At 63.1% G+C, this 12,890-nt stretch overlaps 1 protein-coding gene across 12 annotated transcripts in view; it reads right to left on the bottom strand.

Annotated features, from left to right (window-relative positions):
* Positions 1 to 4,142: 4,142 nt before the first annotated feature.
* Positions 4,143 to 12,890, bottom strand: part of MEGF6 (multiple EGF like domains 6) — an 87,607-nt gene continuing 78,859 nt past the window's right edge. For 5 of the 12 annotated variants that reach the window (XM_057499631.1, XM_057499634.1, XM_057499633.1 and 2 more), the window contains 16 exons: positions 12,685 to 12,816; positions 11,983 to 12,111; positions 11,364 to 11,492; positions 10,788 to 10,916; positions 10,121 to 10,249; positions 9,882 to 10,010; positions 9,588 to 9,719; positions 9,331 to 9,459; positions 8,661 to 8,789; positions 7,781 to 7,909; positions 7,401 to 7,529; positions 6,952 to 7,080; positions 6,732 to 6,860; positions 6,189 to 6,317; positions 4,951 to 4,998; positions 4,143 to 4,702 (listed from right to left, as the gene is read on the bottom strand). In XM_057499631.1, coding sequence (XP_057355614.1) covers positions 4,524 to 4,702; positions 4,951 to 4,998; positions 6,189 to 6,317; positions 6,732 to 6,860; positions 6,952 to 7,080; positions 7,401 to 7,529; positions 7,781 to 7,909; positions 8,661 to 8,789; positions 9,331 to 9,459; positions 9,588 to 9,719; positions 9,882 to 10,010; positions 10,121 to 10,249; positions 10,788 to 10,916; positions 11,364 to 11,492; positions 11,983 to 12,111; positions 12,685 to 12,816 — 2,039 coding nt within the window. In that variant the 3' untranslated portion in view covers positions 4,143 to 4,523. Of the gene's footprint in view, positions 4,703 to 4,950; positions 4,999 to 6,188; positions 6,318 to 6,731; positions 6,861 to 6,951; positions 7,081 to 7,400; positions 7,556 to 7,780; positions 7,910 to 8,660; positions 8,790 to 9,330; positions 9,460 to 9,587; positions 9,720 to 9,881; positions 10,011 to 10,120; positions 10,250 to 10,787; positions 10,917 to 11,363; positions 11,493 to 11,774; positions 11,904 to 11,982; positions 12,112 to 12,619; positions 12,817 to 12,890 lie in introns of those variants that run through there. The other 7 variants (XM_036882668.2, XM_057499632.1, XM_057499635.1 and 4 more) reach the window with 7 other exon arrangements.

Raw genomic sequence — 12,890 nt, forward strand, 5'->3', positions numbered from 1 at the left:
AGGGTCGCTTCCTGGGAGGCACTCCCCAACCCCACCAGCCCTGTTCACAGGGTCCCATGAGGACAGCCGCACCTGCTGTGCCGCAGAGGGTCTCAGGCAGCAGGCCTAGGCCGACGGAGCCCAGCCCTTCCTGTTGGAGGTGGGGACACGGCTTGCAGGGGGCCGTGGAGTCACTGCCCAGCCCCTTCCCCACAGCTGCCCTGAGCAGGGAGACCGAGGCACGGAGTGGGGTCCAGGTCGACCCCTGTGCCCACCACTTGGCATGCCTCAGTGCCCAGCCCCAAGCAGGCAGTGGGCAGTCCCCTCCTGCCCTGGTGTTCATGGGAGCAGAGGCCAGGCGTGCGCCGTCACACAGCTGGACAGCTCCCCCAGTCGGGGGTAGGGGGCATCAGGGTGGAGTCCAACGCATTGCTGCGTGACCTGGGGACCCCTAGTGTTAACCTCTGCCCCACGGCCACCCTGCTGTGTGTGTTGCGTGTCCTCAAACCCACGGGCACCCTTACAGTGTCCTTTCAGGAGCACGTGATTTGCATAAAGGGCATGTGCTCCTGTGACTTGTTCTTGCGTCTCATCTCACTGTGGCCTTTCTCTGTCACTCTGCACATCTGGCCAGCTGTTCCCAACAGCTCCGGAACCTTCTGGGGCCTCCCCTCCTGGTCGTGGCCATTCTGCTGGGTGGCTGTGCCACCGTCCCATGCCCTTGTGGCCAGCAAGGGGGAAGCGGCCCAGCCCTGGCCTCCAACGCCTCCCCGTCGACACTGCCCACACCCAGACTAGAGCCCAGGATGCCCAATCCCTGCCCCCTGGGAGGGTGTGGATACATCTCGGCTTCTCCACCCACACCCTTGGGGGCCGTTGGGCCCACCTCCTCCTGGCCACCTCTGCCACTCCCAGTGTCACCCCTTCTCCATGGCAGACACCCCAAATCACTCCCCCAGTTGTCACCACGGGCCTCTCACCCAGTGACGAGCACCCGCCAGATGGGAGCCTTTAGACTGGCTTCCCGCACCCCTGGGCTGGATAAATCCCCAGATGTGGATGGGTTCTGATGCCTCGCTCACAGGAATCTTCCCTTGTGCCGTTTCCTAGCCGGTCACTGCCTCTGTGAAGCACTCTGTCCGCCTGCCCCACAGGGGCCCCACCCTGCCAGATCTCCTTGGTCACACCGGGCCATTGGCCCTTTTAGCTTTTCCATAGCGACAGTCCCGTTCCTGGAGACGGCAGGTCCGGCTCTCCCCAGCAGCCCCCACATCTGGGTTCTCACCAGTCAGTGCCATCTTCCCAGCTCTCCTGGGGTGGCAGTGGGGGTGACCCCTCTCAATTCTTGGTCTTAAGGGGCTTTATTCATTCCTTCCACAGCGTTGGCTAGGCTCTCCCCACATCCCGTCAGCTAGTCCAGCATGAAGCAGGCAGAGCTCCCGCCTCCCAGACTTCTCTAGGGGGAGGGCAGCCACAGACCCAGGCTGTGGCATCAGGGCCATGGAGCTCGATAAACAGGACCCCGGGCTGGTGCCTGGGAGGCCCTGCGGTGGCTTGGGCAGAGACTTGAATCCACGGGTTTTCCCATTACAAGTGCAGTAGGTTCTGGGCTCATAACCACTGTCAAGAAAGCTCCTTTCTGTGTCCATCTCCAAGAATTTATGTTTTGAAGAGATGTTGCGTTCTATGGAATATTCTCTCTGCCTTTACAGTCTTCTGATTCTTATCCAACCCAAATACACCCAACATGTTTCCTGACAGTTTAATGAAGTCCAATTCTCACTGGATCAAGTTGGTATTTTTTTTCAAATGTTTTTATTTGCATAGCTAATATTTACTTAGGATTCTGCATACGTGGAATGAGTCTATAAATTCTCTTTTCTTGTACCAAGTTGATACTAGCCTGATGAAATGAGGTGAGCTGCTTTTCCTCTATTTAAACTTTCTGGAAAATTCCTATTAGATAAGTTCCTATTAGAAAATCTGGTACAACCACCTATGCTTACATCTGTCCCAGGCACTCGTGGGGGGTGGTGCAGACAGCGAGTTGGAGAGCTTTGATTAAACTATTTGCATTTACTAATCAGTTTATTAAAGTTTTTAAAAATTTCTACCTACACCAAACCTGGCATGTTATTAAATCTTCCCCAAAATTTGTATTTAAAAATGTCATAGTTAGTGGTGCATAGTTGTTTATGACACTCATGTCGGACTGTTGTTTCTGTAGTTGACTCTCCCGTCTATATTCTTCTTCGTGTTTAAAAAAATTATCAATCTTGCTAGAGTTTTTTTTCTTCTTACTAGTCTTCAAAGAAGGAATTTTGGTTTTGTTAAATGTTCCATTATTCTCCATTTGCTGTGTGTAATGCTTATATACTTAAATATAAATGTGTCTGTGTGAGTACACGTAGGGTCTGTGAATAGGGGGTGTGTGTATGTAAGCTTTGCATATGCTGTTCAATTTTTATCATTCCTTATGTCCTGTTTGCTCAGCCTACTAGTTTTTAGGAAGAACCTGTTAAAACTGCATTATTTCAACCTGCTCTATCCCTCATGGCCTTTTGAATCCCTGAGCCTCTAGTGTTGCGCACACACCCACATGTATATATTTACACACAGTTGGTTACGATGCTTTCACCCTGAGCACCTGCTTTCTTTTGGTTCACTCTGTGGGCTTGTATGTCTACCCTCCCAGGTGCTTTTATGGTTAAAATACTGCTAAGTAACATTTAATGCAGCCTAGGGGCCTCGTGCACGCTCATTGTCTGCAGCTGTTTGCACCAGGCTTTGTTAATCTGCTTTATTCTCCTTTGTTTTCCGTCCTTTCCTGCCTGCTGCTGCAGGGATGCCGCCTCCTCCAGATGGCTTAAAAGCTCATCACCCTGCCAGTAGTCTCGAGGTCACGCCACTCTGTGTGCTCAGCCTGCCCTGCCGACTTGCCTGGCCGCTTTCCCTCCCTGGCCGAGTGACCCAGCTCTCCCCCTCTGACCCAAGCCCGTGGAGGTGCGGCTGGCAGCTTAACACGAGTCCCCCATTCTCCTGACTAGCAGGTTATGTGGCAAATGTGGCGAATATCGACATCAGTGTGGTAACACACCGGGCTTGGAGACCCAAGTGACGGTGGCCTTGCTGTCCAGGGACAGATTGGCAAGGACGTCAAATTCAGGTTTCAAAACTTTCTCTCCAACACTTTGAAAACGGAACATCTCCCTCGACCGGCTTCGGGTGTTTCTGTTGTGAAGTCTGATGTCACTCTGATCCTGTTGTTTTTTTCAGGGCACTTGAGAATTTTTGTTTGCTACTGATACTCTTAAAATTCTTTAAAGTATGGGTCTTCTTCTCTTCGGTTTTTTGTACTGAGCCCTTTCTGTCTGAGAGCATTCACATTTTTGACGTGAGGTTGTCCTGCATATTGCTGCTGCTCATTTTCTAGAGCTTCAGTGAGACGGTTGTTAAAACCCTTCCTTGTCCATTTCCGTTCTGTCGTCTGTTCTCCCTTCCAGGGTATTTATCATATTTACCCTGAAGTTCTGGACACAGCAGCCCATTAATGGGGCTTCCTCTGCTGCGGCTGGTCACTAGTTGTTTCTTTCCAGAGCCTTCATCTTGCCCCTTGAGATCCTTTGCCCTTGTGCATGTCAGCTACCTGGGCTGGTGCTGGAGGGCACAGGACGGGGGTTACAGCCCAGACCCTCAGTGCCCAGTGACAGTCTGGGTCCAACCCGCTCCGTGGGCCACCTGCCCTGTGATGTTCTCCACCCTCACTGCTGCTTCCTCCCTGAGGACAGGAGGGGCAGGTGGAGGTGCTGGGGGACACCCGGGCTGCCTGGCACACGGCCCAGCCCTTGGGCCGGCCCTCCTCCCCTGGGGGCGCGGTTCCCACACTGGGGGCAGGCTCGTGACCTGCCACACCCCGGGTGTCGGGCGCCTGGGCTGTGCGCTTGTTTCGCAGGTCCATCTGCCTCTGCCTGGGGCAGCTGCTGGGTGTCCCCCAGAGCACCAGGGACCGGGATGATCCCCACCCTTGTGTGGGGCAGCCCCACCCCCAGGGAGGAGCAGGGCTGAATGGTCCAGGTACCTATCAGGCCTCCCTGCCCAGGCACACTTGTGCTCGTGCCCAGGAGGCCACCACCGTGGAGCCCACAGAAACCAGCAAATGAGGCCACAGGAAAGCAGCTGCTCCTCTCTTAACTCTTAACTCACTGGGTTTCACATGGTACCGCTGCCCACAGGCCCCGCAGGGCTTCCCGGGGCTGGCAGGAGTGAGCTGCCCACAAATACTCTTGCCTAAATACGGCCAGGTCACATTTCCAGGTCCACGGGCTGAGCGCAGCAATCCCAGGGCCTAGCACCAGAAGCACCTGCTCACCAGGCAGGGGACCCACACCTGCCCTCAGTAGGGCCGCAAGGGGCGGGGCTTCCTCAGCCCAGGCAGCCTGTGCAGCGCGAGGTCCAGTCCGCTCGCCAGGGCTCTGCAGAGCTGGGCCAGGGGCTTCTCTTGTCACAGCCACATAACCCTTGCAGAGTGAGGCTGTCCACGGTCCTCAGAGACGAGGCTGGGTCTGGAGTCCCGGCCCAAGGCTGCCCTCCTTGTGAGCACCAAAGCCCTCGGGTCCCCGTGGAGGCACTCGGGGGGCGGGTCCAGGTGGGGGCCGCCTCTGAGCTCGTGCCTCTCTGCCCTGCTGCTGGGCCTGGGCGCTGGTCTGCGAGGGGCTGGTGGCAGCTGCAGGGACAGAAGAATGGAGGGCAGCCCCAGGGCAGTGAAAACTCTCCAAGCTGCCAGTGCTCTGGGGCGCGCTTCCCCGAGGCCAGCAGTCAGGGGACAGTCCACCCAACCCCCGGCTTCCACTCCAGTGGAGGGCCAGGTTCCGGAACATGCCACCCCCATCATATGTGAACGTCCAATTCTCATCCCCCCTCTTCATCTGCGGGTGACAGGCTAGTGACACCACGAAGTGCCACCCTCCTTACCTGGGTCCTGGGCTGGAGACAGGCTCTTGGGGAGCAGGGGGGGCCCACCTGAAGGTAGAGAGACAGCAGCTCATGCTAGTGGCTGCCTTGGGTGGGCAACCAGAACAGGGCAGTGAGGCCTAACCGCACCCAGGCCTGCAGGGACTCCCACTCCCACCCACTGGAGCCTCCCCTCGTCACTTCTATGCAAATGGAAGGCCCTCCCCCCTCCCCAGATGGGCTCCCCGCCTTCTCTGCCCAGGAGGTGTGCGGGGATGGATGGGGAGGGGCTTCGCTAGAGGTCAGCTGGGTCCCTTCCAGAACAGCAGCAGGGCCCGGGCTGCCGGGCAGAAAGGCCCTGCCCCTTCTTCCCACTGGGCCTCAGGCAGGCAAACCCCTGGCTCCAGAACCCGCTAAATGTCCAGGCTGCTTGGTGTCGGGGTGCCCACTGCCCACAGTGCAGTCCCGCACACGACCACCAGGTGCCGCCGTGGAGGCTCCGCGTCCTGTCATCCCCCCAGCACATCCTCAAAGTCCTGCCCCCACCTGCCCGACTTCCCACCCCTCAGGCTGCAGGACGTGGGATCCCCAGCAGGGTGGGGCCGTGCCCGCCCTGGAGAGGCTCAAGCTTCAGCCCTCAAGCCAGGAACCCGTCTGGAATCGCACCCGCGGCCTGGCTGCGCAGCCGCCCCACGCAGGCCCCGAGCCAGCCTCCCACCTCCCTCCGAGACGCCACGTTCTAGGCCACACAGAAGGCGGGGCCTGGGGAGCGGACATGGGGCACCCCTGCACTCTGCCTGCGGCCAGCACGTTCTGCCAGAGCTTGTGGGGGCTAAGACCAAGGGCCATCAATGACTGCACCCTTCTGCCGGTAGGGCACATGTGTGTGCATAGGCGCCATGTACACATTAGCATGCATACACTAAACACACGTACAAGTACGTGCAGGGCCAGGAGGGGGCAAGGGGTGGGCCAGGCCAGTACCACCTACACGCAGTCCCCCAGCCCTGCCACGGGGTCGAGGCCATCTGCAATTTGGGCCCGCCCCCACCCCACCTGGGGCAATGGGGACACGCGGGCTGGCAGCATGGCTGAGCCCTGCCCCTCAGTCTGGCGGCTGTAGGTTCACGCCGGAACCATCAGAGGCCGCGCAGACACCGCGGGTACAACGCTGGGACGGTTGTTTGCACCAGCCAGCAATGCATGGGGGTCAGAGGGCATGGTGCCCTTCCCTTCTCTCCTCAGGGAGCCCGACTCACCTTGACGGCAGGTGGGCCCCATGTGGCCGTCCACACAGTGGCACTGCCCACTGATGGGGTCACAGTCCGCCCCGCCCCCACAGTCGCAGCGCAGGGCACAGCCCGGCCCGAAGGAGCCCCCACTGCAGTCTGTGGACAGGAGGGGGCGGGAGAGGCAGGCCTGAATGCCAGCCCTGTCTGTCCAGCCCGGAAACCCCAGGTCTTAGGGCCACCCTCTGCGTGGGGGCACAAAGAGGGCCTCGGGCCTGTTTCCCTGCGCTGTGTGAGCTCTCACATGGAAAAGCGCCAGGCCCAGGTCTTGTGCCCACCTAACTGGGGCCTCCTCCCCTGACCCAGGCCCCGTCACACCTGGAGAGCAGGGCGGGACCCTGACATCCCCATGGGGGCTCCGTGCTGACCCCCGGAGCAGCGGCCCCTGCCAAGGGCTGGACAGGCCCTGCATCCAGGTCACGACAGGCCCAGGTGGGGCTCAACCAGGGCAGGGCACACGTGTCACCAATGGAGGCCCGCACCCATGCACCCCGGACAGCACCTCAGACTCACCAAGGTCACAGTTGGCCCCCGTGCGCCCTGGGGGGCAGAGGCAGAGGCCAGTGACAGGGTCACAGGGCGCCGCCCCCTCGCAATCACACCGCTGGCCACAGCCCTCTCCATACGAACCCGGCTCGCACCCTGGGTGGGGGGACAGTGGGTTCCGCATCCCCTCCTGTCCCACAGCCCATGGGGACAGGGCAGGGGGCATGGAGGGGCAGAGAACACTCACCCTGCTCACAGAACCGGCCCTGGAAGCCGGCAGGGCAGAGACACTGGCCACTGACAGGGTGGCAGGGGGCTCCGTGCTGGCACATGCACACACCCCGGCAGCTGGCCCCGTGGAAGCCAGGCGGGCAGGCTGAGGGAGGCCCAGTTTAGAGTCCTGCCTCAGTTTGCCCAGAGTGAGCAAAGGACCGGACTTGGGGCTCATGCACCCCTTTCCCCCACCCGGTGTGGCTCCCGCCACCACCAGGGCTCAGCTGAGCTCCACCTGCTCCCTGGGACCCTGAGCCAGGGACCTCTAGCCTCGGAGCCCCACAGTGAGCTAGGGGCAGGCCGTAGCTCACGGGCCCCCATGGGAAGTCACATGGAAGGTGGCTGTCACCCTGGTAAAGCCGTGGTCAGCCAGATCGCCCTCACGGGAGGAGCAGACACCAGGGCAGGGGCCCCCCGACTCACGGTGCTCACAGGCCGGGCCGTAGAAGCCGGGGCGGCAGTGACAGGCCCCCGTGGTGGGCTCACAGGTGGAGTTGTTGTGACAGGAGCACTCCAGGCGGCAGCTGGCACCATAGTGCCCCGGGGAGCAGGCTGGGGGGAGCCCGGAGGTCAGCCTCCTGTCACAGAAGAGTAGGGGCCCAACGGACAGCCCCTCCAGCACTAGCCTGACCTAGGAGCCTCATCTGGCCCCACAGCAGCCCAGGGCCCCCCACAAAGGTCCCTGTGCCCCACACCCTCCTTGGAGCCCAAGGCCGTGCCCTCACTGCCACCATGGGGGCATGGCCCTCTTTCCCTGCAGCTCACATGGGGACACGGCTCTCCTGGGCAGCCCGGACACTCACCCAGCTCACAGTGCAGCCCCGTCCAGCCGAGGCTACAGGAGCAGCTGCCATTGGTGGGGTGGCACCGACCCCCGTTTCTGCAGAAGCACACATGCTCACAGCCCACGCCAAACCGGTTCTGGGGACAGCCTGGGGGCAGATGGTGGGCACTGCTCAAGAGCTCCAGCCCAGGGCGAGTTGCCCTGGCTCTGGGGACACGTCCCCACCAGATCTGACATTCACTGCAACACTTCCCAGGTGTCTGGGGCCAGTCTCTGCCCCCCCAGGAACATGCATGCCAGAGAGTGATACCAACTACACACCCTGCTTGTTCACCCATCTGCTCAGGGAGCCAGTACCAGGCCAGACCTGGTGCTTAGGACAACTCAGGATCACAGGGCCAGGGCCGCTCAGCCCCCTGGAGGCTGTGGGTGCCACTCGGCCCCACCTGCCCCACTGGCAGGAGGGGTCAGGGAAGCTTCCTGGAGGTGGCGCACCCTACACAGGCACATCTCCATGCTGGGGACCAGGCTGCCATGCGCTCCAGATGGCCCCTGTCCATATTAGGGTTGACCAATGGCTGCTGCCCTCCCCTGGGGGCAAGGACATGGCCTCCAGGCAGCCAGACCCCAAAGTTTCTGGCCCTCTGCTGCCCTAGGTGGAGAACTGGGTGGCGGATGAGCAGTCACCAGGGGTGGGGCCAGGCCAAGGGGCTGCGGGCACGGCCGGGGGCCTGGAAGGAGGCTCCGGGCTGGAACCTGCCCGAGGGATGGGTGTGACCCTGCCCCCAGCATGGAGGCCGTAGGTGTGAATGTGGCACTCAGGGCTGGTTCTCCCCCAGGGGCCCCATGGCTCATGAGCAACGCCTGCAGTGCCAAGGGCAGGGGGCACAGGTGCTCACCACGTTCACAGCGAACGCCGATCCTCCCCGGGGGGCAGATGCAGGTGCCAGTCACTGGGTCACAGGGCACCCCCTGTCCACACCTGCACAGGTGGGTACAGCCAGCACCGAAGCGGCCCTGTGGACAGGCTGCCAGGAGGAAACGGGAGGGTGGCTGCCCCGCTGGCCCTCATTCCCTCTCTGCCATGTGGCCCAAAGGCGGGTGGGGTGCAGAGAGCCCTGAGCCTGGCAGGGAGAGCGGCTCCCTCTGTACCTGCCCAGTTTCAGTCTCCCTACCACGACAGATCTGCTGGGGGCCTGCTCTGCAGGACAGTGACTGCAGCCCTGCATGCCTGAGCCAGGATCCCAGATGGGTCCAAAGACCCACATGACTTGGGAAGGCCCTTTGCTTGGCCGAATGCCCTGCTGGCCTCTGCACAGCAGTGCGCATGTCCCGCTGGGGTGCCCCGGGTTGGGGCGCACGGCACACAGCAGGGCAGAGCTGGCCAGCCGGTGGGGGACACTGGGGTCAAACCAACAACCCCTGCTCGGCTCAGCCTGGGGTCAGGCCCAGAGGCCGGCTCAGGGAGGCAGGGCTCCGGGGGGCTGTCCATCCTGAAGGCGGGCTCTTGGGGCCCTGAGCATGAGTCACAGGGAGGAGCCGCACCTGCCCTTCCCCCTGGACACTCACCGTGGCTGCAGTCAGCCCCAAGGAACCCAGCTGGGCAGCGGCAGGCCCCAGTGGCCGCGTCACAGGTGCCCCCATTGAGACACCCACATAGTTGCTCACAGCCAGGCCCGAATCGTCCAGGCGGGCAGCCTGCAGGCAGAGTGGACAGCTGCCAGGGGTTGGGGGCTGGGTCCTGCACCCACATGCAGAGTGCCCAGGGACCCACTCCCCCAACACCGCGGAGGATGGCCTGAGGCCGGGGCACAGGTGGCACTCACGCTGCTGGCAGTCGGTGCCGTAGTAGCCAGCAGTGCACTCACAGGCCCCCGAGGCAGGGTGGCAGGCCTGGTTCTTGCCGGGACACTGGCACTTCTGCCCACAGCCGTCCCCAAAAGTGCCAGGCAGGCAGGCTGGGGTGCAGGGAAGGGTGTCAGTCCTGGCCTAACCATACCTCCCAGGCGGGGTTATAGGTTTGGGGTGCGGCTCAGGGGGTACATGCAGCCTGAGCTTTATGCCCCATCAGGAGGGGCTGAGCCACTGGCCACCCTTCCTGCCTAGGTGGGGTCACCTACTCTGCTCACAGCCGGGCCCGGTGAAGCCTGGTGGACAGCGACACACCCCGGTGATGTGGTGGCAGGCAGCGCCGGGTGGGCACTGGCAGCGCTGGGCACAGGCCTCTCCAAACCAGCCCTGGGGGCAGGCTGCAGAGCCACAGACAGGGGCTAGTGGGCAGCCCTGGGCAGTGCAGGCCTGGAGGGCCACTGTGTGAGGGCCCACCCCACACCAGGTGCTGGCGGAGCTGGGGCCTCACCACTCTCACACCGAGGGCCCCTCCATCCCGGGGGGCAGACGCAGGCCCCTGTGACGTGGTGGCAGGTGGCTCCCCGCAGGCAGGCACAGCGCTCCTCACAGCGTGCCCCAAACGTGCCCTCGGCACAGGCTGTGGCCAGTGAGACAGGGGGAGAGCTGAGTCGTACTCCAGAAGGCTGGGCCAGGCGAAACCCAGTCCACTCCTCCCACATGCCAGCAGCCCCCACCCCTGCCAGCTGACCAGCTCACTGGGGCCACGCACGCTGGAGTGAGGCTGAGGCCACCCCAGCCTCCCCCGGCCCCCAGCCTGCCCGCTCATCCCTGGACCAGCCGGCAGGGCAGAGGCAGTGGCCTTGTGCCGGCCACAGAGGCCACTGTGGGGGCATCTACAGTGGTGCTGGCAGCCGACCCCGGAGCGCACCGGGTACACTCTTCAGGGCAGGTTTGGGGTGAGGGACCCACCTCCTGGGCAGGACTATGCAGAGACCCCACCAGCGCATGCTTCCGGCAGGGCACCCAGAGCCCCTGATCCCACGTCCTTGGGAAGGAGGGGTGCCAGGCTGGTCACACTGCGGGCCTGTGCAGCACCCCCAGGATGCTGCCCCCACCCTAGCCTGGCTCCCACAGACCCCCACAGATCCTCCTCCTCCTCCCCAACCAGTACTCACCTTTCTCACAGGCCAGGCCAGCCCAGCCCTCTGGGCATGTGCAGTGGCCTGAGACAGGGTCACAGGTGCCCCCATTCTGGCAGAGGCAGGAATGCTGACAGTTCTCACCGTGCAGGCCTGACGGGCAGGCTTGGGGTGGGGGAAGGCAGCAGCTTGCAGCCTGTCCCCAGGAGGGCCAGCCCACGGGGTCTGCCGGCAGCACAGCCCATGCCCAGGCCGCGCCCACACCCAGACCAGACCACGCCCAACACCAGACGGGCTCAGGCCCCTCCCAGGGCTCTAAGACTGCCTGCCCCAGGCCACCACCCCAGCCTTGGGGAACTCAGCACTGAAGGGTGTCGCCCTGGCTCCTAAGCAGCCAGCTTCCTCCCCTCCCCCAGATGCCAGATGCCCCATGGGGACATGACAGTCCCCAGCCCTCCCTGCCCATTGCTCCCCATGGGACTTAAGTCCACCCGGAGTCCCATGCCCATGTGACCCTGCACAGCCCCCGCGAGGGGCAAGTGCAATCCCTGGTCCCCCGACTCCCCACAAAAGTGGGCCCCTTTCCTGGTGAAAGACCCCCTCCTGGCTTACCCTGCAGGCAGGTGGGGCCCATCCAGCCAGGCTCACAGCGGCACTGCCCATGGACAGGGTCACAGGAGGCCCCGTTAAAACAGGAGCAGGTCTGGCTGCAGTTTTGACCATAGGTGTGGGCAGGGCAGGCTGAGGGGAGAGGGGTGGCCAGGGGTCAGGGGGTCGGACCCTGGGAGGGGCTGCAGCAGGTCTGCAAGGCCCTCAGGCCTGTGGTCCATCATCCCCTCCTTCTGGCCTGGGTACCACTTGGGGTGACACATAGGGCCCAATATGCTTGCAGTGGGCAAAGCAGCAAACCCAGGGTGGCCACCTGGCAGCTCCGGACACCCAGGCCGGGGCCCCAGAGCAAATCTGGCTTGGTGTGCTGGCCCCCCTCCTGCAGCCCCTGGGGCTGGCAGGTGCCTCATGCACTCTGGGCACAGCAGGGCCCCAGGCGGCTGGCGGGGCAGAGGCAGGAGCCGCTCACAGCGTCGCAAGGGGCCCCGGCAGGGCAGTCACAGGCTCTGTGGCAGTCTGGTCCGAAGAAGCCTGCAGGGCAGGCTGCAGGCAGGGCAGTGATGGGGTGTCTGCCTGCACTGCCAGCCGGCCCGGCCCAGCCCTGACCCACAACCCGGCTCACCGCATTCACAGAAGGTTCCCCTCCAGCCGGCTGGGCAGGTGCAGGCGCCGCTGACATGGTCGCAGGCTGCCCCATGCTCGCACCAGCACTGCTGCCCACAGCGTGGCCCGAACCAGCCCTGGGGACACCCTGAGACACGCAGCCCAGCCCACCATCAGTTTGGTGGGGCAGGGGCCTACCACAGCTGCCCAGGCCTCTGCCACCCCTGCTGGTGCCTGGGACTGCAGGGCAGCAGGTGGCTCACGGGCAAGGCCCTCCTTACACAAAAGGACCTGGGCTCACCCAGTGCCTCCACCTCCTCCTGGCCAGCTAGGACTGAGTCCCAGGGGAGGCAGGAGCTGTGGGGCTGCCACTAGGCCCACTTTCCCACCCCGAACCAGACCCACCAATCTGGCTATGGGGCAGCCACATGCTGATGGTCACGGGCCTACGTCCTAAGCAGCCACCTTGCTCCCCTCTTCCAGGTGGGGTGCATCGGGCCCCACCTCTCCCTGCCAGCTGCTCCAGGTGAGCCTTATGTGGGCCCCAGGGAGGTGAGGGGGTGGGGCCTGGGCCCAGGCTGGGGGCTGGGTGACCTCAGGTGAGGAGACCCCTGCTTGTCTGGGGGCCGGAGGGCAGGACTAGGGCCCCAACACACATGTGCATGAAGGCTTGTGGGTGAACACAGCTTGCACACGGCAGGGCTACGGCGGGTCGACTCACGCTGCTCGCACCGCGGGCCTGTGTAGCCGGCCTCACACACGCACAGGCCACTGGTGGCCTCACAGCTCCCGTGGCCAACGCTGCAGTTGCAGGGGCGGCTACAGCCGGGTCCCCAGTGCCCACTGTCACAGGCTGCAAGGGGGCCTGGGTCACCCTGCGCAGACCTCCCCGGCTCCTCCCCAGGCCCTGGGCGGGCTCCTCCAGGC

Source organism: Manis pentadactyla, chromosome 4 (genome assembly GCF_030020395.1).
Source record: "Manis pentadactyla isolate mManPen7 chromosome 4, mManPen7.hap1, whole genome shotgun sequence".
Taxonomy (NCBI): Eukaryota; Metazoa; Chordata; class Mammalia; order Pholidota; family Manidae; genus Manis; species Manis pentadactyla.